At 37.9% G+C, this 27,782-nt stretch overlaps 1 protein-coding gene across 2 annotated transcripts in view; it reads right to left on the reverse strand.

The window, feature by feature from the left end:
• Positions 1-1,651: 1,651 nt before the first annotated feature.
• PTCHD4 (patched domain containing 4) overlaps positions 1,652-27,782 on the reverse strand; it is an 89,294-nt gene continuing 63,163 nt past the window's right edge. For both annotated transcript variants that reach the window (XM_035560130.1, XM_035560129.1), the window contains exon 3: positions 1,652-3,285. In XM_035560130.1, the coding sequence (XP_035416023.1) occupies positions 1,652-3,285 (1,634 nt within the window). The remainder of the gene's footprint in view (positions 3,286-27,782) is intronic.

The raw sequence follows: 27,782 nt of genomic DNA on the forward strand, positions 1-27,782 counted from the left end.
GTACCCACAAGTAATACAAAGTAGATATAAACACTCCATATAGTGATATCTTTACATAGTGTCCTCATGGATACTATATATTCAGGAAGACATTGCTCATGTAGGTGATGCTATACCATATTCCAGAGAGTAGAAAGCAAGCCCTTTTAAAATACTGAAAGGGGAGATGGACATGGCGAGCTCCAGTGCTGAACTGGGCCAAGAGCAAACTGAAATGGCTAAATTGGTTTTCATCCCTTCTCTTGGGCTACTCTGCTGTATAGCAGAGAAAGTCATTCATAGTTCTTTACAGTACAATTTCTAGTGTCACATAGTAACTGTGGATTTTCTGCACTCTTCTGTGAAATTTCAACTGCCAGAGCAAAGCTTTATGTTGCAGACAATCAACACTCAGATATTTAGGAGTAATAATAATAAAGACATTCTGCCCTCCCCTCCCCGTCCCACAGGGGACTGATCTTTTTACAGCTAGGGGTTTCTTCAGCCCCATGCAAACCTGTTTTTTTTTTTTCTTTTTAATGTTGCAAGTATTTGACTGATGTTTTGCTTAAGGAAGGGGAAAATCCCACTTCCTGCAGCATATTGCAGGGACCAGCAAACATATCCCTTCATCTGTTGGACCAAATACATAATAATAATACCATGCGAGTGCTCCAGAGCTGACTCAGCTGTAACACGATCACATTATGTCTGTGATATGCAATCCATCATTACATTTAAAGCGCCTGCTTGATTAATATTCAGTATTTAATGTCAACACTGATAAATTAGGATTCAAAAGTGTTACACTGCAGGAACTGCAAATACTGCTGCAGTGGTAATGGCCTGGGTTAGTTTCATGGGATCTGCGAGTTCAAGGGGAATTTCACAATTCAGAAATGCCAAAATGTAGGTATGGTGATAGCTACCAGCTGTGACCTCTTGGGATAAATGGCATGTGTCAGTTTTAAAGACACTAAATGTTAAATTTCCAAATGGTCAATGGTAATTTCTTCTCTTATATAAACAATACTTCTCTCCCTTGGCAGTACAGCTTTGCCATCTAAATTCACACTAGCTTGAACTGTGGTGTTGTAGATATACATGATATATTGAAATTGGGAAGTACTTTGGCTTAGATTGATTTAAACATCGACTTCCCAAGTGCATAGGTTTTATCTTAAACAACTTGCTCAAGAAAATAAGAAAAAAAATACATGGCATTTTTAAATCTCTTGGTTTTGTTCCCTTTTCTCAATTGCAATGTTTTGTTTGTTTTTTTTTGTGGACAATTTTATCAAAGTATTCTGTCTTTTTTCACTACTGTTTGCTTAGTGGTAACTTTTCTTTTCAACTTTGCTTCAGTCTTAATTATGACAGATCAGGTAATTCCCATTAGAGCTACAGTTTGAGATTCAGGAACGTTTAATGGCCAATAAACTCTTCCCTGGTGGAGAATGAGGATTCAAAGGAAATATTTGTGGTTATTTGTACTTTCATTATTTTTGTTAAAAAAAGTTTGCACCTTGATGTGTCATGAATACCCCTTCTTGATCTTCCTTTGCCTTGTCAGACCTGGCCAGCACAAGCAGCTGAGATCTTTGCTCTATTTTCCCTGCATCTCTGTGCAACGCTTTTTTAAAAAGAGGAAATATTATGATTTCTGAGCCTTTCAGACTGCTGTCACATGATCAGGATTCTCCTGAATTTCTATGCATTCGATCTCTTCTCGTTCCTTTCTTTTGGCTCGTTTCTTTTTCTTGTGGTGCTTTTTGGAAGGTGGGAAAAAGGTTAGGAAGACAGGCAAAATAACAAAACAGTGCAGAAGTGTGCAACTGCCGGCAAGCAGCAAGCATTTGAACAGTGTGAAGGTCAAGTTTGAAGGCACAAAGAGAAGGGGGACCAACCCAATAAGAAAAGAAGAAATGTTCTGCAAAATGGCTGTCCCATGCTCTTGGAGGGAGTTCTTTATACACTGAGTTCGGGTGTGCTCAGTTGCTAGTACAAATGTATAAAGCAGGGGTGCACAGTGATCTATGGCAAAATTCAAAGTGTAGATAAGGCACAGTATAGAAATGCAATCCATGTCTACATTCCATAAGGTCATCAAGCCAAGGACACCCAGCTCTATTGAGGTGACACTGAGAATTAACCAGAAATTTCCCAGAGGGTGGATAACCAGGAAAAAGGTCAGTATTAACACCAGCAGGATGCCAAAACCAGAAATCAGGACAGGCATAGTTACTGATAAACCATAGTGGTCCATGAAAACAAAGGTAGGATTGAACACAATGAACTTGATGCTCTGTATAAGAGAGAGAGGTCTCAGCTTCTCCAACAATTCCACTGCCTCCCTCTGTGTGTTTTCACTAGTCCTGGCCACCAGGTACAAACGAGAAGCAATAATGTTGTTCTCGTCTCCAGCTTTGGAGAAAATGATGTCATTTTTGAAGTGCTGGAATTCTGGCTTTTTTAAAAAGGAGCTCTGGAGGATACTGATAAAGTCACTTTTGTTGGTTGCACTAATGTTACCCACTCGAAGGTACTGGTAATACTGTTCAATCCAGGACACTGTGTTGAACCCCTGGCTCAGTGTTTTTAGGTCTTCTTGCACAGTGCCATTCCAGTACTCCAGAGGTTCATAAATATAGAAGCCTATCACTGGGCTGTAGTTGCTGAAATACTTTTGCTGTATGAGGGCATAGGATACACTTGGAGACTCACTGGCAAGAAGGTTGATAATGTTGGCTCCATCGTTAATCTGTAAGCACCCCATGAAGGAGAAAGAGGCATAGATGAGATACAGTATCACCACAAATGGTTTGACATAGATGTTGGTAATCCACTCATTGTAATGCTCTCGGAGGAAATGCTGGATAAAGTGATGCTGGTACGGGTTGGTCTCATGATGAGAAGTATGCTGATGACCATCGTTCATCATGGTCTGGAACCACACAGGTTTCCGGTCCAGGTATTCTGCTGAAGGGATTTTACAGCAGAAGATGCTGTGATAACGATTCTGCTCCAACTGGCCAGCAAAGACCAAACAGGAGCCGAAGAAGGAGAAGATATAGAAATAGTTTAACAGGATCGAGACACACATGTTCTGGCAAAAGACTTTTACAGCTTCAATGTTGGTGAAAGGGCTTGCACCCATGCCAAAGGCTATGAAATACAAGGAGCTTGTCATTGTATAGGAGACCATGACATCTGAGTAGGCATCTGCTACTCTGTCCTTGAATGGCAGATTCTCTCTGGTTCGACGCCATCCTGAAAGAAGTTCAAATACTCCTTTGGTTCCATGACCTGAAATGAGAAAACAAAGCATATACATGTGCACAGATAAAGGAGGTCGACTTTTTCATCCTCCAGCAGTCAAAAAAAAAAAAAAAAAAGTCAGCTGTTTTTTTTTATGATTTTGTCAGCATTTAAAGAAATGAAAAATTGTGATGTGTCTGTGTAAAGCTAGATACCAGAAATAATATGCAGATATTTAGATGAACAGCCTGATATTGAGACTTTCAATGCTTATCATCCTTGCAATGAAATGGTGAAATATCATTTGAAAGACACCCATTGATTTTAATGAACAATTCCCAAATGAACTGCCTATATAAGAAAAAGGAAAACATTAAATTTAGCTTAAGTTCAGGGTTCTTTCTCAAAATTCCTTGTGGCAACTTACTACATCTCTCAAGGTTTAAGGGATTCATTTTGAAATGCTTACTAATACAAATAACAACATTTTCTTCCAGAAAATAGAAATTAATGGTGTTATTGGAGAAATAAATTGGTTTGACCAAGAGACACCTTGGTTCTTAATGCCTGACGAAGGAAAAAATATACTGCCATCAAGTAACCAGACGAATTTGTATGAGGGTTCTCTACCTTCTAACTAAAACTTGCACTTCTCAGTGATTGTGTGCAAATTTCCACACTATACTAAAGCTGACATGTTGGTGATAATGATGGAGAGTATAGAATTGGCTAGATCCTTGGTTCACACTAATTGTCTGGAAAACTTATGTTGTCTTCATGATTGTCTCCCTCTCTCTCTCCTTCTCTCTCAGCTCCTCCTGGTGAGAAGGAATTCCTTCAGTTCACATAAGTAGACATTCAAGAAAGAGACAGAGGCAAACAGTGCTCCAGAGGTTCTTATTTTGTATTAAATTCTGAGAACTATTTTAGACATATATTTTTTTCTACTAGAAATGGAATCTTAAGGCAGATTTCCTGTCATTTTACTCATCACAGCCGCAGTCCAGAAAATCTACAGCAATTAAACTTTGAGACAGAATGAAAAAGTTGAAGCTAAGCTTACTGGAAAAGGTTTGACTTGTAAAACATATTCATTATATACATATATATATTCACAAAATTTATATGTGGATTAGATATATTTGTTATATATCTAATATATATATCTATATATATAGACATTATATATATATATATTATATTATAAATTATTATATAATATCTATATATTATATATCTATATATAGATATTATATATATTATATATCTATAGGTATACATATCTAATATATATATATTATATCTCATATATATCTAATACATTATATTATAATATATTATATATATTGCATACATATTATAATATATTATATTATAATATAATATATCTATTATATTATATTATATCATATTATATTATATTATACTATTATATTATTACATATATTATATATAATATTATTATATATATTATTATATTATATATTAGATATATTAGATATATATTATTTTCTTATACATTTATATAATGTATATTATATATATATCTCATATGCATAATATATGTATATTATAATTTATATATATATATTATCCTATTTACCAGTAAAGAATTTCACTTTGGGAGGAAAAAATAGGATTAAAAAAACACTGCTAAAAGGGTTTGACTATCAAACAAGTTTTTTGTTCAAAATTAAAAACACATTTTAGTGACAAAGAGGAACGTTCTCTGCACTTTGGATCAAACCCTGGTAAAATTCTGAACGAGATACTTAAACACCTTACTGAGCAGAGAAAGAAGTAGAAGGAGATTGCAGGTATTCCTGTCTCTGTGTGCCTCTGCTCTCTGCAGTAGAACTGCATGCAACAAACCAGGAGCTAATTTTCTTGTAACTAAACCAAAAACGTGACCTGGAGATTTCCAAATAATGAAGTGTGTAATAGTAAACAAAAAGTCTGTTGAGTTTGTTTTTTGATTTAAATTGTTTGGATTCATACAGCTGCTTATGTTGCCCAAAACAGAATCCTGACAGCCATTCTAGACAGGGTAGATTACAATATGAACTGACAAGTTCTTTGAATGTTACCTGTTTTACTGCAAATCAGTATCCCCAGTGAAAGATAAATATACAGTAGTACAGAAATCTTGCAGTTAGCAAAAAGCCTGTGTGGCAATACTGCTGTCTTATGAATCAGTATCTTGGTTCAGAAGGGACCTTGGAGTCCCTGGTAAGTTTAGGGTGAGTCAGTTCAAATTCCCAAAGCACAGCTGTCTTGTACACTGTCACATTTGGACTGTCAAGCAGAAAGAATCATGTCTTTGGGCTGAGAAAAGCTGCAGAATTAAATGACTTGGCTGTGATTTTATATTGTGCTTAAAGCAGAAGTGTAGGTACCCTGTGGTGGGTGGACCAGGCTGGCTGGTCTTCACTTCCAGTGCCCATGGCCTGGCATGGCTTAATATAATGCTATGGGAGCTGTGTGTTATTCTGTTTTGGGGACAGTAGAGCACAGTGATTTTCCTCAAGTCTGTGCTCACCCCATCTAATGACTGATTTTGAAATCCAGACATTTCTGATGAAGGGCCCTGTAATGTACAACATTATGTCTTAAAACTTGTTCATATCCAATATGTCTATAGTATCTCTCTTTCCAGCTTCTTGCCCCTTCTCTTCTAGTTTTAGGAACCCCTCTTTTCTCTCTCTTTCTTTGTTTTCTTCTGTTATGAGGAATGCAGAGGGGTTGAAAAGCAGTACAGGATTTCTACTCCTATTCCTGCTATCCTTCCTCCCACCTCCCTAACCCATTCATCCTCTTCCACTGGGGGCAGAAGGATCACACTGAGCAGAGATGCTTTTTTCTACCTCTGAGTTTGACCTCATACTCCTACTCTCCCCCAAGTGCCCATCTGTGATCTAAGACTAAGGGAAACCATGGTTTATAGAGCTCATATTGTGAACCCTCATTTAGGGCCTAGCTGAGACTCTGACAACATCTTTCTTCTGTTCTCCCTGTAACATGACAGTAGCCACACTGGGTCAAGCCAAAAGTTGCTCTACCTCTATATAGTTGATGTTACAAAGTACAGGGACAGATTTATTTATTTTATTTTTTTAAAGACATTGGAAGCAGCGCAAATATAGAGCAATTTTTCCATTTCAGCTGTGAGAGTCTGGCATTCAACCAAAAGGTCTGCCAAAACCAGAGGCTGTATTTGCAACGTCATGTTTGGAGACATTGAGGGACATTTATTCATCTGTCAAATCAATTTTTAAATTCTCTCAGACTTTTGGCCATCAAAACTTCCTGCTACAAGAAGCTCCATAACTTTATTACTTTCTGAATGAAAAAATACATACATTAGTTTGGTTCAAACTCTGAGCCAGTATAATTTTATGGCTGAACTAAGCAAAATGTAAACTTGTTGTTCCATGAGTAATGGCTTTAATCAAACCTCCTGTCCAAAGGATGTGTCCTTTTTTCCCAGAATCGCCCATGTTAACATTCACAGCATCCTTCCTCCTTCTGACACCTCTCCTTGATCACATGTCCACAGCTATGCATGTGCTCCCTGGCTGGCTGTCCAAGATGCATTTGCTAATTTGCCATATGGATGAAACAAATACAATACAAAATAGTTGAGTTCTGCCTTCTACTCCTTGAGGAGGTACTAATCTGGGACTTTTTCCTCTTTCTAAAATTCAGTTTTTATAAAGCTTCTGTGATTGCAATAGTCTATGAGCTCTCTATCCTTCTTCTGTAGGCCTCAATAAGGGCCTTCCGAAATGGATTTATAATTTGCAGTGTATTGTTATATGTACGGAGGCAATAACTGTGGGTGCCTTCTGTTAGAAATCAGAGCTAAAAATAATTGGTAAAGCCAAATTAAAAAAAAAAAAATTTTGAAAATGTTAAAACAGGTACTATGGATCATTGTAATGTCTTTAAGTTGGAAATTTATTAGAAGTCCTTTCACTGAAACAGTCAGAGCTATGATGAACTGGCACTTTTCAAAGAAGCTTTAGGTAAAGGAATGCTCTACCAGCTCTATCAAAAATTTACAGTAATATTGATTTTTCTCTGCTTGATCCAAGACCTCACTTCTCTACCCACCTGCAAGATTATGTTCACAGTTGCATCTTTACCATGTTTTTGTAAGGATACATACCTCTTTTTTTTTTTTCCTCCCAGTGATAGTGATACATACCTACTTTTATGGTCTTATGTTTTTTGTTTGTGAAACATATGTGTATGAAAAGACTACCCAAGTGTACACACTAGTATGTATGCACTAACTTGTGTTATACTCAAAATTTAAATACTCTAATTAAACTCAAGAGTTTTTTGTTTGTTTGGTTGGTTGGTTGGTTTGGTTTGTTTGTTTATTTTTCTAGTAGAGAAAATAATGTCTTAAGGAAATAAAATATTGATATTTGAACATATTTTAACCTCACCTATTGAGTGTGAAAACTGACACTAATTTTTGTGTGATTATTATTGCACAAATTTAAAACTTACAGATAACTTAAACTTCATCTGTCTCACACAAATACAGGGATTGGAGAATACAGTGCAGTAATTCCCTTGCTGCCAATAGAAGAAATCTTGCCTTGACTGGTTTTCCCACATCATTACTCTGATACCAAGTTTTCCAGTCAGCCTCTGTTCTTCTCCCTAGATAAGCAGGTCTATTGCCCTTTTTCACAATGGATACAAACCCATTTTTTTTCTGAACTGGACAGAAACCAACATTTTCCTGACATTTCTGATGATTCAGACACCACAGTCTGTGAAATTCTATTCCTTCAGCTCCATCACTAATGTCACTGATAAAATTGACAATGGAGTTAAGTTCACTGAGCAGTTCTGGGAAGGTTTGCAAGGTCTTTGGCTTTGGGTCAAAACAGTCAAGTTTCTCTGGTGTTAACATGACATGAACGAAGTACAGCAATTTTTTATTTTCTAGACAAGCAACAGTCTATGACTACTTAAGAAGAGAGAAGACAACAGATAGCATAAATCCGTTATTTGTGAGGTTAAGTGAGCAAATAAGGGAGGCTGTAGAGAAGATAGAAGTGTATAAAGCTTTTGCTGCCTCACTCTTCAAAACAAAATGTTAATTTTGACAAGATATTTACCCTCAGTTTGAAGAGGATAGGGATGGAAACCGAAAGAGTGAAATAACATTGAAGATCACTTGATTCTATTAAATTTATTTAAACTGGAAGAATATGGAGAAATTAATCAATTAGAAGCTGAGCCAAAGCAATCTCTGAGCTATTACCAGTCACCTTAGAGAATGAATGTTAATGGGAGGGTCCAAGAAGAATGGAAAGGGCACACACAGTACCTATATCTTCAAAAAGGAGAAAGAAGAAGACCTGCAGATCCCTAATGTTCAACAGATTAATTCATATCTCAAAGATTAAAAAAATAAATAAAAAAAAATTACAAACCAATTTACCATCAGTGAGATGGTAGGAAAGTGATCAGAAAAATTTAATATAGGTTTATAAAAACCAAATCATTTCGAATGAACCTCATTTCTTGCTTTGAAAAGTAACCATCCTAATGGAAAGGAAACCTGATATCTATCTTAGTAAGTCTTTTAAAATCATTTTCTTGGATTTAGGAAGTTTTAAAATACTATAGTGTTTAGTATCCTAACAAGAAAATTAAGGGGATACTGTCCAGAGGAAGACATAGGAAATATATATTCATCTGGTTGAAAGTATGCACATAAGGAATTGTTTCCAATGATCTATCAATTTTCAGAAGGACATTTCAGAAGGACATTTTGCCCTAGTTTTTTTTTGATATGGACACTTGCAAAATTTTCATGTGAGGCTAAAGTGGGGAGGAATTCAAATCCTCTGCAGAACAAGATTAAAATTTAAACTTGGAGAAGTGGTCAGAAATTTCAGAATGTTAGTGGATGAAATTTAATGTAGATAAACACAAAGCAATAAATTTTGTGAGGAAAACAAATGAAAGAATTACTTAATAAGCTATAAGAAGTAAAGAAGATGTGAAAGGGAAGATTGTTCGAAGGCTATGGAGAACTTCAAAGCGAATAGGGAGTAAGTCAATACTATCCCTTTACAACATGTAATAAGCTTATCCTGGACTGTATTAACAGAAATAGCATACAAGATTTTGAAGACAATAATTTTGTTTACTTTAGTGTGATGGAGGCATAAGCTGGAGCACTTTTTTGAAATGGGGTATCATATTTAAAAAAAAAAAAAAAAAAAAAGAAAAATTGAGGTGAATACCTTGGGGAATAAAACCAATAGACGATAACCTGTTTGTGAAATACAGAAAGCACAAAGAAATACTGAATTAATTGTCCTTTTTTTCCCCTACAGACTAGAACATGGATGGACACTCAATAACATTCATCATGAAAAAGTTATTATAAAGAAGAGAGCAATCAATTATTTGTCATTTCCACTAGGAGCAGGACAAGGAAACATCAGCTTCATTTGCAGGAAAAAATAAATAAATAAAAGGAAGGGAAAAAAAAAAAAACATTTAGGTTAAATATCAGAAAAACAAATCTTTCTTTCTCTAAGGTTTATTAAACACTGGAACACACTATCTAAGAAGGTCATAAAGTGTTCTAAAAAAAAAAAAAATATTAAGAAATGTCAATGCAGGTGCTACGTATATCCCTTCTTAGTACTGTGAGGTGAATCCTGAGGTCTCTTACATCTCTGCTTTGACTTAAGATAATGAAGTGCCTAACTTTGGTTAAGATACTTCAGAGTACCTTAGCATGAAAACCAACCTTCCTTCAGTGTTGTCTTCACATGACTTTTCAGCATTCATGTTGCTTCTGCCACAACCTGTCAACTTCTTGGGGTAGGAATTTCATCTGAATTTATCATTCATCATAATATTCATCAAGACCCCAGTATGAAGCCACTAGAACTGCTGAAAGGAGGTGCTGGATACTGCCAGTTTTTGTAAACTTTCTAGGAAGGAGGGTGAGCATGACTCTGTGTGCTCTTTTGCATCAAGGCATAAGGAAAAGAGCTTGCTTCTATAGGTGATATCCACGTTGCCTATGCTGTATTTCAAACAGAAACTGCAATAGGCACTGTAATGTGACTTTTAATCTGTCATGGTTTTGTCTAGGATATAGTTAATTTTCTTCATGGAGGCTTGTATGATGCTCTGCTTTGGATTTTTGATGAACATAGTGGTGATAAGACACTTATGATTTAGTTGTTGCAGAGCAGTGCTTGCACACAGCCAAGGACCTTTCAGCTCCTCGTGCTGCCCTGCCAGCGGGGAGGCTGGGGGTGCACCAGGAGCTGGAAGGGGACACAGCCAGGACAGCTGGCCCAGGCTGGCCAAAGGGAAGTCCCATACCATGTAGCATCATGCTCAGCAATAAAAGATGGAATAAAGAAGGGGGGGGTGGGGGTGGGGGGGGGGGGTGGATCAGAGTGATGGCATTTGTCTTCCCAAGAAACTGTTATACGTGGCGAGCCCTGCTCTCCTGGAAGTGGCTGAGCACCTGCCTGCCGATGAGAAGTACTGAGTCAATTCCTTATTTTGCTTTGCTTGCACATAGCTTTTGCTTTACCTAGGGAATTGCCTTTATCTCAGCCCATCAGTTCTTGCACTGATTCTCTCTCCCATTCCACCTGGGGAGAGTGAGCGAGCAGCTGTGTGGGGTTTAGCTGCCTGCTGGGACTAAACCATAATATAATCACAAAAAATATCATATGGCATTAAACTACAGGAAAAAATAATAATAAAAAAAAAGCTTTAGAAGCAAGTACCATAGCACAGTTTTACTCAGCATTGTTGCAATAAGATGCTCAATCATTACATTCAATTTTCATTAACAGCCACACCTGTAATCTTGTCATGTGTATAGAGACAGCAAGGACTGATTTCTTTGAAATCATTAAAGTGGACAGGAAATACATTTTAATCTAAAATTATTTGCTGATTGTTGAAAATGAGCTTTCCATTATTTTGTCTAGAAAAAGCAACCTATAACTGCTTAAGGGTGGAATCACTTTTTTTTTTTTTAATTTTATTTCCCCTGGGAGTAGACAACCAGGGCATACAGAGACTTTTTCCTCCCTTAACATTAGAGAGCCCAATTCATCTTCTGTAACAACTGGGCTTGTTTTATCTAATCAATGCCTCATGATAGCAGGGGCCATGGCCATTAGTAGTATATTGGCATGACCTAATCTTTGTCTAATTAAATGTTTTGAGACCACATCATCTATTTGGGTGAAACAGACTGTTAAGCCTGCAGTGTTCAGAAGGTGAGGCCGTGAACTAATGCTCTGTTCTAGCCTTAAACTTTATAAAGCTATGAATTTATCTAGGACTATTTATTTAAAAATATGTCCCTTTTTTAGATAGCTTAGGCTCACATAATCACTTTTTTTTTTCTCATTTCAGCACAGTACAATATATGTAGGATTCATTTATTCTTCTGCCTAATTACTAATATTAGTACCCCTACTTTCATTTTGAAATCTGAGGCATAAAGAAGTTAAGCAAACTGATCACAGAGTGATAATTGTTAATTAGGGTACTCAGTTGAGCAAGGAATGGATATAATTTTATTTGCATCCACATAAAAGGCTACATATAATTTTAACAAAAATCAGACTTTTAACAAAGAACTCAGCTGGTGCCTGGTGAGAAAACACTCATTGCTAATATGGTGAAATATCAGCTTTCTTAAAGCCAAAGTCAAAAGCTGTGATCATATCACCGTCCCAACAAGGCTTATTTCTGCTATGTTATCTATCTGTCAGACATCTTCCACTGTACTAATTTTCAGGTGTAAAGTTTGGCATTTCAAATTTACCTGCAATTTAAGTTTAACTACATGAAATGCTCTTCACAATAGCTGACCCTCACTCTGACATGCAGCTAGATTATTTTTATGTAGTTTAGCCAGATACTGGGACGCTAATTTGCAGATTTTCTTGACCATCCAGACAGGAGCTGATTGTACTTTCCATGGCCAAGGGCCATTCACGTATCAGAAGGGAAGAAAGAATAGAAAGGGTGACTAATCTACTGCTTTAAGGAGAGTCAATAAATCTGTGGCGTCCCTGTGCAGAAGGCAAGAAGAATTTGAAATTTGGTGAGACCTCATGCACCAAGAGGATAGATGAGGAAATGTGTACCTTAATTTAGATCCTCTTACATGAAAGTAAATCCCAGGGCAATGCATCTGGGCAAGAACTTAAAACTTGGCCATGAGGCTGAATAAAGAATTTCGCAGCTTGATTAAGGATAAGAAAAAAGTAGTGTACTTTGTGGAAGTAATCTAAAATATATGTGGATAAAAGCATGGTTTTCTTTTTATTTTTCTACTTATACTCTAAAATAATTGAATTGTAATCGAACACAATTGGATTGCTGGCCATACCTTCTTTATTTAATTTTTGCTTGTGTGCTTCGTTAGTGGCAACTTGGGTAACTAAGGGGGTCTGATCCACTAACTAAGGCAGGTGAGGTACTAAACCTCTCTCACAATGGTTAATGCTTCAGTGGTTAATGTTTCTGTCTCAGTCCAGTACCTCAATGAGAGAAGTGAAGTAGGTTCTCATCCTACCTTTAAGACACTTTGGATGGTTTAGATTTTGTGGATAAAGGATATAACTGTGGAAGCAATGTCCTCCACACACTAACGTTTTCCAAAGATTCCTTGAGCCAAATTGATTATCAGTGCTATTATAGTACCTTCTGGATGTCATTGAGCTTACAACAACAAATAAATAAAGTCCAGCCAAGATCTGCTGATGAGTCTCCTGCAGAAATTTTATTTTCTCTAAACATAAGATTTTCGTCTGGACATGGCTCTTTGTGATATAAAAAAACATCTAAACAGAAAAATTAAATCATTTCTAGGTACATTCTCCTTGTGATGCCACGGCATATGCATTTTTTCTCCCATTTGAGCTAACCAGATTTATGCAGACGTGCTGACAGAGGACTTTATACCCTGCTGTGTCTTTTCATCTTGAAAAGTACACAGAGAAGAATTGTTCTTTTAAATGACACATCCCTATCATAATAAATTGGCTAATTTACAGAGCTGGGTTCAATAACAGGAGTGTTTAAGCAAGTACAGTGAAACCTCAGCTAGCTGAGCCATGCATCTTCAAAAACAAGGACCTCAGGGAAATCTCCAGTGCTACACAAGAGTGTTGGTATTGCTAGATTTTAGCACTTTCAACAGAAACAGAAAATGCATTTGAAGCTAGTAGTAATATAAATGAAGTCAGTTATGCCTAATGAATATTCTGAATTCCTTAAAACATTTCTGCTAGTGAATGGCCACTTTGCAGGCCTGCACACATTAGTAGCTCCCACCTCCCAGTGGTGGTGTATCCCCATTGCATTGTGAACCCCTTCAAAAAAACAGCTGCAATCCATTCATGCATCTTGGGGCATTTCTATTAAACATTAAGACTATGACTCAAGCCATGATGTGTGCTCCATGTGACTGCATTTATTTCATTTCACATGAGCACTTCTAAAAGCCTTTAAAAAAATTCTGGGAATTGCTGATGAGACCAGAACATAAAAAAGTTTGTCTCCTCATGGGTATTTCAGTGGAGCCTGACAAACATCAACCCTGTAAATGTTTGAGGCTAAAAAACAATAAGGAAAGAGGAAATACTTGATTCTGGCTGGTATATATTGGCCTTTCAGAACAACCCAGTATCAGACGATCACTGCTCCCACAAAATATTGTAAACTTCTTCATCACTACCAGAGCTGTAGTAGATGGTATCTGTGAAGTGACCATAGCAGGAGATGGTGACTGCTTTAGCCTAAGATTACATATATGCAGCAACTCTCCAAATGAAAATGCCTCTCTCTTGTGATTGGTTAAAAGATTTAGATTATGAGCCTGATTTTAGACTGCTAAAATTACGTGATATTAATCATATTTTCTGTCTTCATCCTGGTTTCTTAAATCCTTCCATTGGAGAAGGAAGTCTATGCAGAAGCATATGCTGTAGAAGAAAATAACCCAATGATGTACCAGTCATAGCAAGTCTTTTTGTTATTTTGCTTTCTAAGATCTTGAGGAACGCCAATCTGTAAATTACATCAGCACCAATCTTTTGGAAACACAGATGAAAAGTTATGGTTCATTTGTTCTTTTAGTCTTCTTCTATATGCTACTTTCAGCTAATCAGCTCCAAAGTCTTTGCCAGCCCCATCAGTCTACCCTTTCCCATCCACCTCAAAATAAAGAATCCCAGACATAAGCAACCAGCTTATGTCTATCTGAGTGAAAGCACACAGTGATCATTTACTTAGACATCATATCCCTTCTCCACATCCTCTTTTATCAGTTTCTATTTCTCATACTTTAGACTCTCCAAAGCAAACTCTGTTATGGCTGCTTATATAGAGACCAGCATAACAGGACCTTGATCTTGATTTGAATAAGAGTAATTAATTCTTACATGAATTTGGCATCTTAGATTTTAAATCTTATCCAATTTGGGATCTTTCATATTGAAAAGGCCTTTCTAGAGCTTCACCTCAAACAGCACTGTGTAGAAGCTCAGGGCTGAGCACTGGAGAAGAGCCAAAGACCTGCTAGTTCAGACCTAAACACTTTTCTAAATGAACCATGTTGACACCAATTTGCATTCAAGATTTTGCTTTCTACAATTTGTTATAAGGTCACATTTTACATTTTTTCTTGCTTAGAAGCTCCTCTTCTTCTTGAAAGTAAGTGAAATATTTAATAGCAACTCCCCCATCTCATGCATTGAAACAGAGCTGAACATTCAGCTGAGATTTCAACGGATGTGATTAGTCAGCAGACTACAAACCTCATTTACTGAGATTTACGTTTGAGCTTATATATGCTGCTTACAAATTGTATATAAACTTGGAATCCCACTTAGTTCTCTGCTGTGCTTAGCAATGAATTAAAATACTTCTATCTTTTTCTCATCTAAGCCTGTTAATGAACATTGTAAACAAAGATTGCACATATGGAAACTGTCATTTATTGATATGGGTTTAAGTGACATATAGAAGACAACAGAATGTATTTAGATCAAGTAATTAATGAGTTTATTATACATTAATTTATGCTAAAAGAATAGGATGGATTTGTGACACTGAGCAGTTTTGTTTATCAACAGGATTTTTGACTAGCAACAACCAAAAGAAAATCAGATGAATAAGGTACCAGTGATTCTTCAGAAATGAAAGTGCTCTGATCTAGTGTGGCTTCTTGCATACAAAAGAAGCACTAAACTTGAATTATTATAGACACAATGAGTTTAATTACTTGTTAATTACTCACATGGGAGAGTAGTTGTAGATTCTTCAAAGAATCAGGATAGGACCATCCATTTGCTTGAACAGCTGGAAGCTGTCCTGGACAAAGTTTTGCGTGGATTTATCTCCCTTTGAAAAGGATAAGGAGTGTCTGATAGAGAGTGTTTCTCGTACATCCCCACAGCCTAATGTGGCACCATGATTTTAGGCTGGCTGAAGCTCTGTTCCTGTGGCTAGCTTGGTTCATAGTTGTGCTAAAGAGCACAAGTACTGCATCTTGGCTGGAATAGCTCATTTTCAATTGCTATCCCAGGGTCAGGTTCTAGCTGAGAAAAGCAGGGCTAACTTTTATCTCAGTAAGTAGTGCAGGTCAAATACATTCCTTCTCTGATAATTTCTGCCTGGAAATTGCTCCAGCTGGTGACACTGTGGTGCAGCACATAGCATGCCTGCTCTTCACTCAGCCACTTAAGCTTTCCATCTAAACTCCTTATCCTGATGTGAGAACACACCTCTTCTACAATGAAGAGAGAGCTCCAGACTGAAGTGAATGAACCCATCTGCTGCTAGGGTGATATTTTTAACAGTGCTCTGAGGGCAGAATTTGCTGACATTTGTGTACTTCAGAAAAGAGATGGGAGGAAGGCAGAGCAGGAGGCAGTGCTAGTCTTTCCCTTCTGTTTGCTGGGTGTGAAAGAAATACAGTGGACTGACTCAGCAATTCAAAAGAGAGGAATTAAATCTCCCTTTCCCTTCCCCACCAGCCAAGCCCAGGTTCTGCTTTGCACAAGAGTATGGAGGAAGGCTGCTCTGCTGAGCCAGCATTTGGGAAGAAGCCCTCTGCCATATTTCCAGTTTGCCTTTATGAATTTACCTTGGGCGTCATAGGATGCAGATCCAGGATCCGTAGGTTACTTAAATACCAGGTTACATAGGTTACTTAAATACCAGGAATCAAACATCAGTGCCATGGGATGCTGTGATATAGGGATTCTTTCAAATGGGATGCAGGATGGTTATAATGGTCCTCAGCATACCTTTGCATGGGCAAGAGCCCATTCCTGGACCTAAGAGTTCACTCTCTACATTGCTAGACAAAGAATGAAAAGGAAAATGAAGCAGAGCAAAGAAATGACTCATCCAAATGACTGGGTTCCTGCTCCTTGTATGTAGCTCTATTGAAAAAATACAACTGCAACATATAGATGCTATTCTGGCTGCTCCATGACTCTCAGCTAGACACATATCAAAAACGTTTTAAAACCTGTAAAAATTGTGTAACATGGGCCGGTCAGGAGGTTAAGAGGACTTGCATACTTTCGTAGAGGAAAACTGCATTAAAAGGGTCATTAAAGTCATAGACAACAGATCTGGCTCTGGAAGCCAGTGAACCAAGAAGCAAGCGGAGCCTGAGGGAGTGTTTATGCTTGACCTGTTGATACCCTCATTTTTAAGCACTTACTATTGGCTTCTGTCAGATATAGGATGCTGAGCTAGACAGACCTCTCTGCCTGAACCAATCCAAATGCTTTTCTGTCCCTATGTGTATTCTCGGGCTGACCACATTAAAATCTGTATGCATGTGAAGAATAAATTAAAGCTGTGCAACTCTTCCTGCCCTTAATTCTGGTGTCTTATGTCCCCTAAGTTTTCACTTTACTAATTTTAGTCTTAATTTAATGCCATTTAGAAACCTGTCTTTGAACTGATATAAGTAGTTATCACATTCACTGCATAGTCTCGAGCTTTATTTCCCCTCACCATTTGAACGTAGCACTGATTACAAATTGATTCATTTGCCATGGATTGATATAGTGGTGGGTGCATCAATTCCCAAATGCACTACATACATTAATGCATATCATGACCATATGAGGTTGTTAGAGGTATCGCCCCAATTTTATAGCAGGACAATTGATACTAAAAGAAATCTAGTTTTAAAATAACACCAGGATCCATCCATGTGCATAGAGTTGACCAGGCCTTGCTGTTGTCATGTATCACAGAACTTGTATTACAATTTATATGTTTAAATCCTGGTATCAATCAATAAAATGCATATGCTATATTTGGGGGATTAATATCTTGGTAGAAGAAAATACAGAAAAAAAAAAAAACAACACTCAATCTAGCAGGCATCTGTTAAAATATGTTGTTTTCCCAATTTTGAAGATAGAAAATGATTATGCTTTTTGCACAAGCTCTCAATGCCTTCTTCTGGTGCTCTTCAGCCTTTTCAAGAGACAAGACTGCCACTAACAACAATCTCTTTTCTAGCTAGGGTCTGATTCACCCCCAAGTTGCTGCCCAGAGGTCCTGCACAGAGCTGGAATTAAACCCACCAGCTCTATCCCAGTTTTGTGGTGCATGGCCTCATCTCCAAGCTGCTTCTCATAAAACCTGGTGAAATGGTTGTAAATAAAGCACAAGATGAGCTTTCATTTCATGGCAAAGCTCCCACAGACATCTGATATACCCAGTGTTGGCATTAAAAATATGAGAGCACTGGCTTGTGCAGGACTTAAAAAAACCTTTCCCAGTCAGCAGCATTTAGCTGCTCGTTAACGTAGCTGAAACCTGACCTTTAGCAGTCTGTCCCAATGGGGTATAATTAAGCTTTTCACTTAAGTATCATGCTGGCAACACTCAATGTAGTCTTAAAGTGATATATGAAAAGTATTTCTGTTTTTTGGGGGGTCCTTTTTTCTGGGGATACCAACAGTAATGAGCCTGCTGTTTAAGCTGTCCATTTTTTTCTACATTATTATTTTGATATCTATAATTTCAGATGCAAATAATTTTGAATATGAAATCAGTTTGACCATGTACTTTCCTGTTATATCAAGGGGGAACAGAGTGGAAGAAGGATTGGAGAGGGAATACCTTCTCTGACGATTTTTTTTTTTTTTTGGTACATATGTCCTTACAGCAGTCGTTGAAGATTCTACATCCATTCTAATTAATTAAACATTTCTAGGGTTAAATCTCTGTCACCGAAGCCAACTCATTTGGTCTAAGCATCTCCATGGCATTATTCATCTTCAGCTTCCAAAATAAGATAGTCACATTTAAATCCTGCTTTGCACCTGGGAATTATTTGGGAAAGTGCCATGGAGAGAAAAAAATCATGCCAGGGATCTAACTATTTAATACAGAATAGAGAATTACTGTTCTGGTCCTCTTCAATAAAGGCTTTAGTGAAAGAGTGATGCTGGTCTGTCAACTGTGCATGCACAATAAGATAAGGAATTTCCTGGTCTGGTTAAGATATGTAACTTTCGTATTTATACTTATAAACATGGGTGAGGAGTCTTAATCTCTTTGTGGACATGGGAGAAAGCACAGTATGCTAATATAGTTTATTGTTCTTTTGTAGGGATGGCTGAAAGCACTAACTTGAAAAATGGAAAGCACTGGTGGGAAGGAGAGGGACTGCCTCACCTTATAGGATAACTGACACAATAGTACCTCACTAATGTTGGCTTTAGGACCAGACACCAAAATATTCTGTCATTCCTACCTCACTGATTACTGTGTGTATTTGTTAATTTCTTCTGCCATTAAGAAACAGACAAGTTTTGCATGCTAATAGGGATTGAGGGCATGATCTCTGCCTCTTTTCCTTCTCTAAAAAGTCTGACAAAGAGGATATTGCTCCCTGTAAAAGTCCCAATGCTGTGAAAGGAAAATGAAGAAACTGCTAGATCCAGCTCCTTCAATCCTTCTGCTTTTAGTGCTTTTGATTCTTTTTAAACCATTGCAGTGCTAGTCATTACAAGGAGCTTAAGACAGAGATAACCTGAGCCCAGACTGCAGACCACATTAATTGCTTGATGGTTGTAATTGGGAGTTTAATAAAAAAATCTGGAAAGTAGCAGCCTGTCAGAGTACTATAAAAAAAAAAAAAAAAAAAAAAAAAAAGGATTTTGCTTACTAAGCTCAGAAGAAATAAAATTATAATCTATACAAGAAGCAGGGTGCTGACTTCTCAGTGAATCACTGATCTCACGGCATACTTCTCGTTATATTACTTTTATGTCAGCAAAGCTTTGTGAGTAGCACTTCACAACATGTTCTCAGTGCATTGAATTTACTTAGGCAAATAACAATAAATATAAAATGAATGAACTATTTATATAAATCACTGCAATTTAAATGTGGAACAGAATCCAAAATTATGTTTCGTTTTAAAAAGACATTTCAAGAGTGTTTGCCTCCTACAGAAACCTATATATCAGTTGATTTTAGATGATTGCTTCTGAGAATGTTGCCCATTCATCCAAACTATGACACTGCAAATTACTGTTTCCCTCCAGTTTTAAAGAACTAAAAGTGATTTCACATATTGTCATAAGTTATCATTATAAGACTGAGTCAGAAATTTGTACAGTTTTAGTCTATATGTCTTGAGCTGATAAATGATTGCTGTTCTCATTCATAAGGCTCTGACTGCACTGCACAAGCTTAAAAGGTTGCTGAATAGAAACCAGAGCACCAGGGCAAAAGTAAAAAACATTACAGCAAGGAGTATTAAAGTTCATTTTCTTGTAACAACAGCGGAGGTCTGTAAGATGTACCCTGAATCTTCCAAAGTGTATTTTTCAAGAAAAGCAGTAAATTATTAAAACAAACATTTATCCCTAGAAAAAATCCTATGTAATCTGTATCTTTGAACCTCTTTTTAGATATAATGTTATTCTAGGAGATGTAATTTCAGTATTAAATATGCATTTTATATATATATATTAAATGGGAAGGTAAGAACATCATGTAACCATGCTCTCACTATATACAGAGCTCTGCAGGACTAACATCAGAGTCCTGCTACCCCTTGCCATTTTCTCAGGGTTAGCAGTGAATCTTCTAACAGTTCCAGTTTCTGGTGTCCTGTGCAAGAATCCTGGCGCTCAGTTGAGCAAAATGAAGATTTTTACACTCTGCTTTCTTCTTCCGTCTTCTGTTCCCCTTTGCTTGTCTCAGAAGTTTAAAGACAATTTCAATTCTGGTACAAAACGTCCACTGTGTTGAACCCCCCCCCCCCCCCCCCCTTTTTTTTTTTTCCTAGGCAGTTCAACTGATTTGGAAGCACTTCTCATGCCTCTGGAAAAGTTCCAGTGAACCAGAATTATCACCTTTCTAATTAAAGACTCTACTGTCTTAAAAGTTGTCTATGAAATATAAGAGGTCTCTGTCTTTTAATATATCTATTTTCTTTGCTGAACATTGGTTAAGCAGTAAACCAAACCACTTCACCTCAACTGCTATGATTTCAGCCAGTAATGGCTCACAGAACCCATATAAAGAGCTAATTTATAGGATATTGTTCTCAGTAACAGAGACTTACGTTACTGTTCTTTTTTTCCACGCTCTCAATTCTTGCTTTCAAATTTAGCTCCATGAGAGATGTCAAATTGCTATGAATTTCTTAAGAACCAGGAGCTGAGAAGAAACTAAAGATTTATTTCCTCAGCATCTCCTTGCAGGGCAGAGCAGCAAAGGAGCTTTTCTGCTATTTCCTCTAACCCATAATGCCTGCCAACTGGCCAGCAAGCCCAAGCTGCCGTGACAGTTACACATGTATTTCTCTAAATCAACCACGTCTATCCTGGGTGATGCCCCACATCACAGAAAGAGAGAGAGAGGCCTGTGGACCAAAGACAAGTTTTGGACTAGCAAATTTGGAGGCATTCTGAGGATAAACAATTTATAAAGTTCTATTCAACCTGCTGGAGTCAGTACATTGCTAATTTTGATGTTGCAGCCTGTCCTGCCATTCCCAGTGACATGGGAAAACAGATACTGCTGGAAATGACCATGACCTGGAAGAGCTGTGATAAGCATGCAACAGGCACAGGCTGCAGTGGGGTAGGTCACCTTCTGAGCAAGAGGTACTGGGGCTGGCTTGCTCTCCTTCCCCAGAATCCTCATTTCTGCTTCCCTCTTTTCTCTGGGTGTGAGAAAGAGTTGCCTACCCTTGCAGGAAGCATGGGGAGGGGATGAAATTGTCATATATCTGGAAGAATTTATTTATGAAAATTAAGAACGCGGCTGAAGCTGATGGTATGGAGAAAAAGGTGACGGATAAGAGAAAGCTGGGGTTGTTTTAATATGAGGGCATAAGAGACCCAGTAAGACTTTGTGAGTACTGTGGGAAAAGGTAGAGAATATAAAGTACTTGGGGAAGGTGGGGCACAAGGATGCTTAGCAGCATGGCGAGAAGGTGTGGAGCTCACCTGGAAGTATGGGGGTAGGGATAAACATGTTGGGGACATGAAGAGGGATGCAGTTACATGCTAGCTAGTCACAGGGACCACAGACACAAATCTATTGAGAAATAGACCCTACAATCATGGAGGAGTGGGATACATCAGGGCAGATTTCTGGTCCCTCTCCGTTGCTGACTGCTCTGGACTGAGCCACGGTGCAGGAGGGTTAGCCCCTGCTGTCACTTCATGCAGACAGCTGTTGCAGAGGTATGCAATCTGCACTGCTCTCTGTGCTGCTCGCCAGCTGCCTGGCATTGCAGATTGTCTGTTCCTTGCCTCCACATGCAGGGGGCCATGGTCACAACTATTTCTGTCTGTAGTGATACGAAGCTGTTCTGATGTGCCTCATGCTGGGATGTACCAATGCAGCGGTTATCAACTCTCTCTCACCTGAAAACTCCTCCATAGCAGAGCTCATCTTTCCAAGCTAGTGTGTATTTCACCTAACTTTCCTCACGATAGACTTCTGAGTATTTGCAGTCTTACCTTCTTTACTCCTCCAGTCTGTCTCTATAGTTCAATCCACTCAACATGACTACATATATATTGGTAAATAAATGAAGGTAGGGACCATTCCCTAGTCTGGAGGTCAGCAGCAGGCTCTGGTCATAGCTTTAATATATACTTCTCAAACAGAACAGCTAGCTTTAAAGAGTTCCTGACTTCTGATTTGTTGGAGAACTGCTTGGGAAACTGTGAGCACGTCAGAGACTCTGCAACTGTACAGAGAAAGGGGATCCAATGTCCTGCTTGCCTTGTGGCACTGTGATGTTACTGGTATAGATGCATCCTGAAAGTCATCTCAAGGACATTCATTCCACTTAGATACCTTGAGCGGCTCACTTTGACTTGATTTTTCTCTCTTTCCTACGTAACTTTAGGTATTTATATAAGGTGTCCAATCACCCTATGCTCCCTCTGTAGCCAGAGAGAGAACAATCCAGCTTGACGCCCTGGAGATCTACAGATGTCTGCCTCCTTCTACTAACTTATGGGGAGCTCAGAGAGACAGAGCTCCAAATGTAGACAACTCAGTTATGTCGGGTGGGATGAGTCTAGGTCTGTGCAAATAAAGATCGAGATTGTCTCTTAGGAATCTCTTAGGTTTGTTTGGTGAGGTATGAATTTGTATGGAGGCCAAGGAGGAGGCTCGCAAAGCTTGATTTCTACACCATGAGGTGGTCAGGCAGATTGACATATTTTGGCTGTTGTGCTGAGTTTTTTTCTGGGGAGTATTCTGAGACCTTATAAAATATGTGCTGATATGAAATGAAAGCTGTTGTGGTCTTGAGTTATTACTGTATGGAGGTCTGTCATCTCCATACCAACAATAGCTAGAAGAGATGCCCTTGCACAGTAAAGAGAGCAATATCTAATTAGCAGGGAATAAAACCATGGCATCAGCACATCATAGAAATGTTATTGTTGCAAACTGCCAAGAAGCCTGTCATCAAATAATTTTTCTGTAACCCCCTTCTGCAGAAAACTCCTCTTTGCCTTTGGCACTAGCTGTATGATGCTGGCAGATTTTATTACTTCTGGAACAGCAGAATGGGCAGTTTGTGTCCAAGCAAACTTGTCAGCAGCCCAGATGAAGGCAGGATGTGCCCATATAACTCCTCTCTGCTTCCTAGGCTTTCATGAACTGAGTAGAACAGAAAATGAAATGTTTCACCATTCTCACTATTGGCCCCTCTCTCTCTCTCTTTTTTTTCTTTTCTTTTAGCACAGGTGATTGAGAGATCTTTTTCAATTGCTTTTGACAAACAGGTTTGTTTGTTGGGGAATAACTTGCTTTTTCTCCAGTGTCTATTCACAGGGAGAAGGGCTTTCAGTGATGCCTGCCCATTTCCCCTTCAGTGATTCTTGTTACATGGCAGGAAACCCGATTGCAGCTTTGCTGTGGATCACAGCACGTCCTCCATTACCACCCTATTTTGGCCTGAAAAAGTAAAAAAACACACACACACAAAAAAAAAAAAAACGAACAAAACAACAAACAAACAAACGAGAAAAAAAATAAAAAAAAACAAGAAGGAAACAAAACAAAACAAATCACAAAAACCTTAATGTTGGTCAGTTGGCCCTGAGCTTGCCTTAACAAGAAGACAAACTTCTCATGGGATTCACAAGTTTTTGCACAGAGGAAGCAAAAGTTTTAAGTTCTTGGGCTAAAAGGGCGAAGCACATAAACTATAAAATACAGGCATAGAAGTTACTTAAGGCAAGGGTTCTGTTTTGGCTATTGTTCAGGCTTGTTAGCTGGGGAACTTGTAATTTACCCCCATGTACACCATCCCTCAAAGAAGAACCTTGGGGGCATGTTGCAACCTTCACAGGCACAGTTAGACTTGAATTCCTACTTGAAGAGGCAACTATTCCAAGTGAGCTAGCTGCAAACCTTGTTACTGTAGTTATACTTAAAAGTTTTATCACTGCTCTTGGAGTATCCTAACACATCTCAAAAATCCTTCCCATCTGCCTCTTATTTTCTACTAATGAAGAGGAACTACTTTGTACTATAGCCTTGTTTGTAAGTATTCAGCTTCCATAAGAGTGCTAACCAAATTGCTTTAGGCTTATTTGAGAACAGATTTGGAACAAATGAGGAATCCTTATAGGAAAACTTTTCGATCCTCTTTCTTTGAGGTAACCAACCAAACTGTAGTAATTATATTTATTTGTTTTCTATCTTGTACCATAAAAATTGTTTTTAGATTGCTAGAAATATACAGAGTTCAAATGTAAAGTACTAATGTGTTATGTAAAAATCTGTAGTTCTTTCCTCCCCTGTTCTTAGGAGTTGGGTTTACAAGTGAAAGTAGTAAATGGAGTGCACTCTCCTGAAAGATTTTTTTGAACTTTAAATATTATTCTTTCTCTGCAAACATTCATTTTGGTTTACATGACTTTTCTGCCACCCCCAAAATTTCAAAGGCTGGACAAAACTTTGTTACTCCTACACTCCAGGAGGAATTCTCTAGACATACATCTCGGAGTCTTACAAAGAGAGGTTTTCACTGATGCTGACAAGGCTTGTTGTCAATGTAAAAGAGTACCCTGAAAATTTCTTCCTCAGTTTCTGCATTCTGCCTGTTCAGAGTTAAGGGCTTCATGGTGCCTCCTACCCAGGAGGTCATGGTTCCCACTGGGAGATGGAAGATGTTGGGTGATTTCCCTTCTCAAAATCAGTGGCAGAAGGATTTGCATTCTCCTTTCTTCTAGTGTGTTTTTCTTACCAAGGCACACTGTGTAACCACATAGCCTTATAATTATAGAATCATTAGGGTTGGAAAAGACCTCCGAGATCATCTGATCCAACCACTACCCTACTACCAATATCACCCACTAAAACAGGTCCCTAAGCACCAAGTCCAATGTGATGTTGCCGTTACTAGTAACCATCCACAGGCTTTGTACTGTTTGCCAGACCTCAGAATTGGTCAGTATTAATGTCTGAACATTTCTTAACCTGCCTCCAGCTGTTTTTTTGCCTGATTTAGCTGTAACATCAGTTTCTCTGATTGACCAGCAAACTAGGGCTAATTTGATTTAATTTTGTTCATCTTTGCATGGCACGACCACGATTTTATATATAAAACAATACACAGATAACAATAAAAAGCAGTTATTTGTTCCTAAAATAGGTATCTATGACTTCAACATAGTGATGCAGGATAGAGAAACTGATGCTTGGTAAGAGAGAAGAGACTTTGAGAAGATGAAGACATGGAATGTGGAGTGGAGGTGTCCAAGTGGACCTGAGAGGGAGGAAGAAGAAATGAATATGAACATCACATTCCTCTTAGTGAAGGCCTCCAGATATTCACATCTCACTGTAACATCCTGACCGCCAGCATGAGACTGAAATCACTGACTTCAGGACCCAGAGGAGGAGGGGAAGGGTCAGCACAACACCAGAAAAGGTGTAGAAACAAACAAGTGTGTGTACAAATACTTAAGCAGCATCATTGTTATTATTGAACCTCTTCTGCATGGCTTTGTTTCTTTCATTTCCGTAATAATTACACCTGGACTAGTAATGATTCTTTAATGAGACTTAAGATTTAATTAGTGTGATTGTTCTTAGTTTTATATAAAAGATGTGTTTTCTTTTCGGCCATTAACAAGACTTTGCATGTAATGGGCATGTCTTTTCATCCCTTCACTTTCTTTGTATACTATCAGAGCAGCTAAGGAAAGGATTCATTCATTCAACAAATGTTATCAAGAAGTTAAAATCTCTCAGTCACCTTCCCTTAAAGAAAATACTCGGAAGTTACATGAATTGTCCCTTGGCAGTGTCTGTACTCTGTCCTCCCTTTACCTTCGGGGACGGCTCTGGGTCTAGTTTAGGGTAGGTGCCTGTAAATGATAAACCAAGTGAGATAAGACAAAATGGGAACAAAGAGAATGATTGCCTTGTTTTGGGATTATGTTACTCAGCTGGGACTGAATCCAGTGACATCTCAGTTGAGTTCAACAGACATCGTCAGGGCAGACTAAGTGTGTCTACATAGGCACTTTCTCACGCCCAGTTCTCCTGTTGCCTGGTGATTTTAATATTGTGATGGAAGTGGACACTGGTGCTGTTGGGAAACAAACTCTGGATCTGGTAGAGCAAACGCCGGTGCTCTTTCCATTGATCTCTTGGCAGGAAGAGGATCATTTACCAACCATTTGCTTCATCATTAGCTAGTAGGTTTTTTTGTTTGTTTATTTACTTGCTTAGTTTTGTTTTGCTTTCAAGGGTCTAAAAATGTGCTTTTATTCTAGCTGAATTAAATATTTTATGAAAAAGTATATATATTTTTTTTCAGCGGGATTTTGTCAAGAAATGGATGGAGAACTAGATGTAAGTCGTTCAGATTGATACTCCCCATCTTAAACCAGAATTTTACAAATCTATCAAGAAATTCTCATATAGAAAATCCTTCAGATGATTTAGAGGACTCTAAAAAGAACCTTGCCATTTCTGTAATGCCTTAGTAAACACTGACTTTCACATGAATTTTAGAGATCTTAATATATGTGGTCCTAGACTGACATCTTGAAAGCTTAGCTTGTTCACATTCATTTTTCAGCCCATAATTAATTTAAATGGGAAACAACCAGCCTGATGTTCCTTCAGCTCCAACTCCCAGATGTTTTCTCTGCAAGATTGTGCATGGTAAACCCTAGTATTTCTCATTTGCTTTTCAAAGACACCAAGTCTAAGTTAGGCACCTGGGCTTCCTCTTGAGACAAAACAAATGATTAATTGAATCTTAAAATAGGTGGATGGATAGTCCTGTGGGGACACCCACCCCACATCACAAACTATTGAAAATTAGATTTCTAGACTCCCTCAAACTGATAACTTTTGGTGCAATAATATGGAGATTTTAGGCACTCACTACATTAAAAAAGCAATTGAAAATGAATGTAGATTTCCTAACTGACTGACATCTAAGTCATTTTTCCATCTATGTCAAGGGCATTTTTGAAAATCCCTCTATAAGCCTGTCTGCATGTGTAAACATCTAACCATTTTTCACTTTTCCCTTTGAAAATTTTGTAATTTGATTTATACTCAACCTCACAAATATCACCCTTCCAGTTTTCCTGAGAACTATTTAAAACCGAAGGCTGTAAAAGTACTGACAATCTATATACTGAGAAAGATGAGTGCACCAGGCTATAGTCCATCTTTTAATATTTATACATCTTTCCAATTGCTGAGTTCTTTCCTGAAAACTTATAATTCAGTGCAGGTTTCATGCAATGAAATATTATGATTAGGGGTCCATACTGAAAAGTTCACCATGATAGAGGCAAAAGAAAAAGTTGAACACTGTAGACATTTACATTATTACATCTTAAGCAGAAAATGATTAAGAATGAAGCCTTGGGTTTTCACAAATACTAGCCAATAATTTTTTATTAAATCTTAATTGGACTTTTGGACCTTTATAAACAATTTTACTGAGTGCT

The sequence above is a fragment of the Cygnus atratus genome, chromosome 3, assembly GCF_013377495.2.
Source record: "Cygnus atratus isolate AKBS03 ecotype Queensland, Australia chromosome 3, CAtr_DNAZoo_HiC_assembly, whole genome shotgun sequence".
Taxonomy (NCBI): domain Eukaryota; kingdom Metazoa; phylum Chordata; class Aves; order Anseriformes; family Anatidae; genus Cygnus; species Cygnus atratus.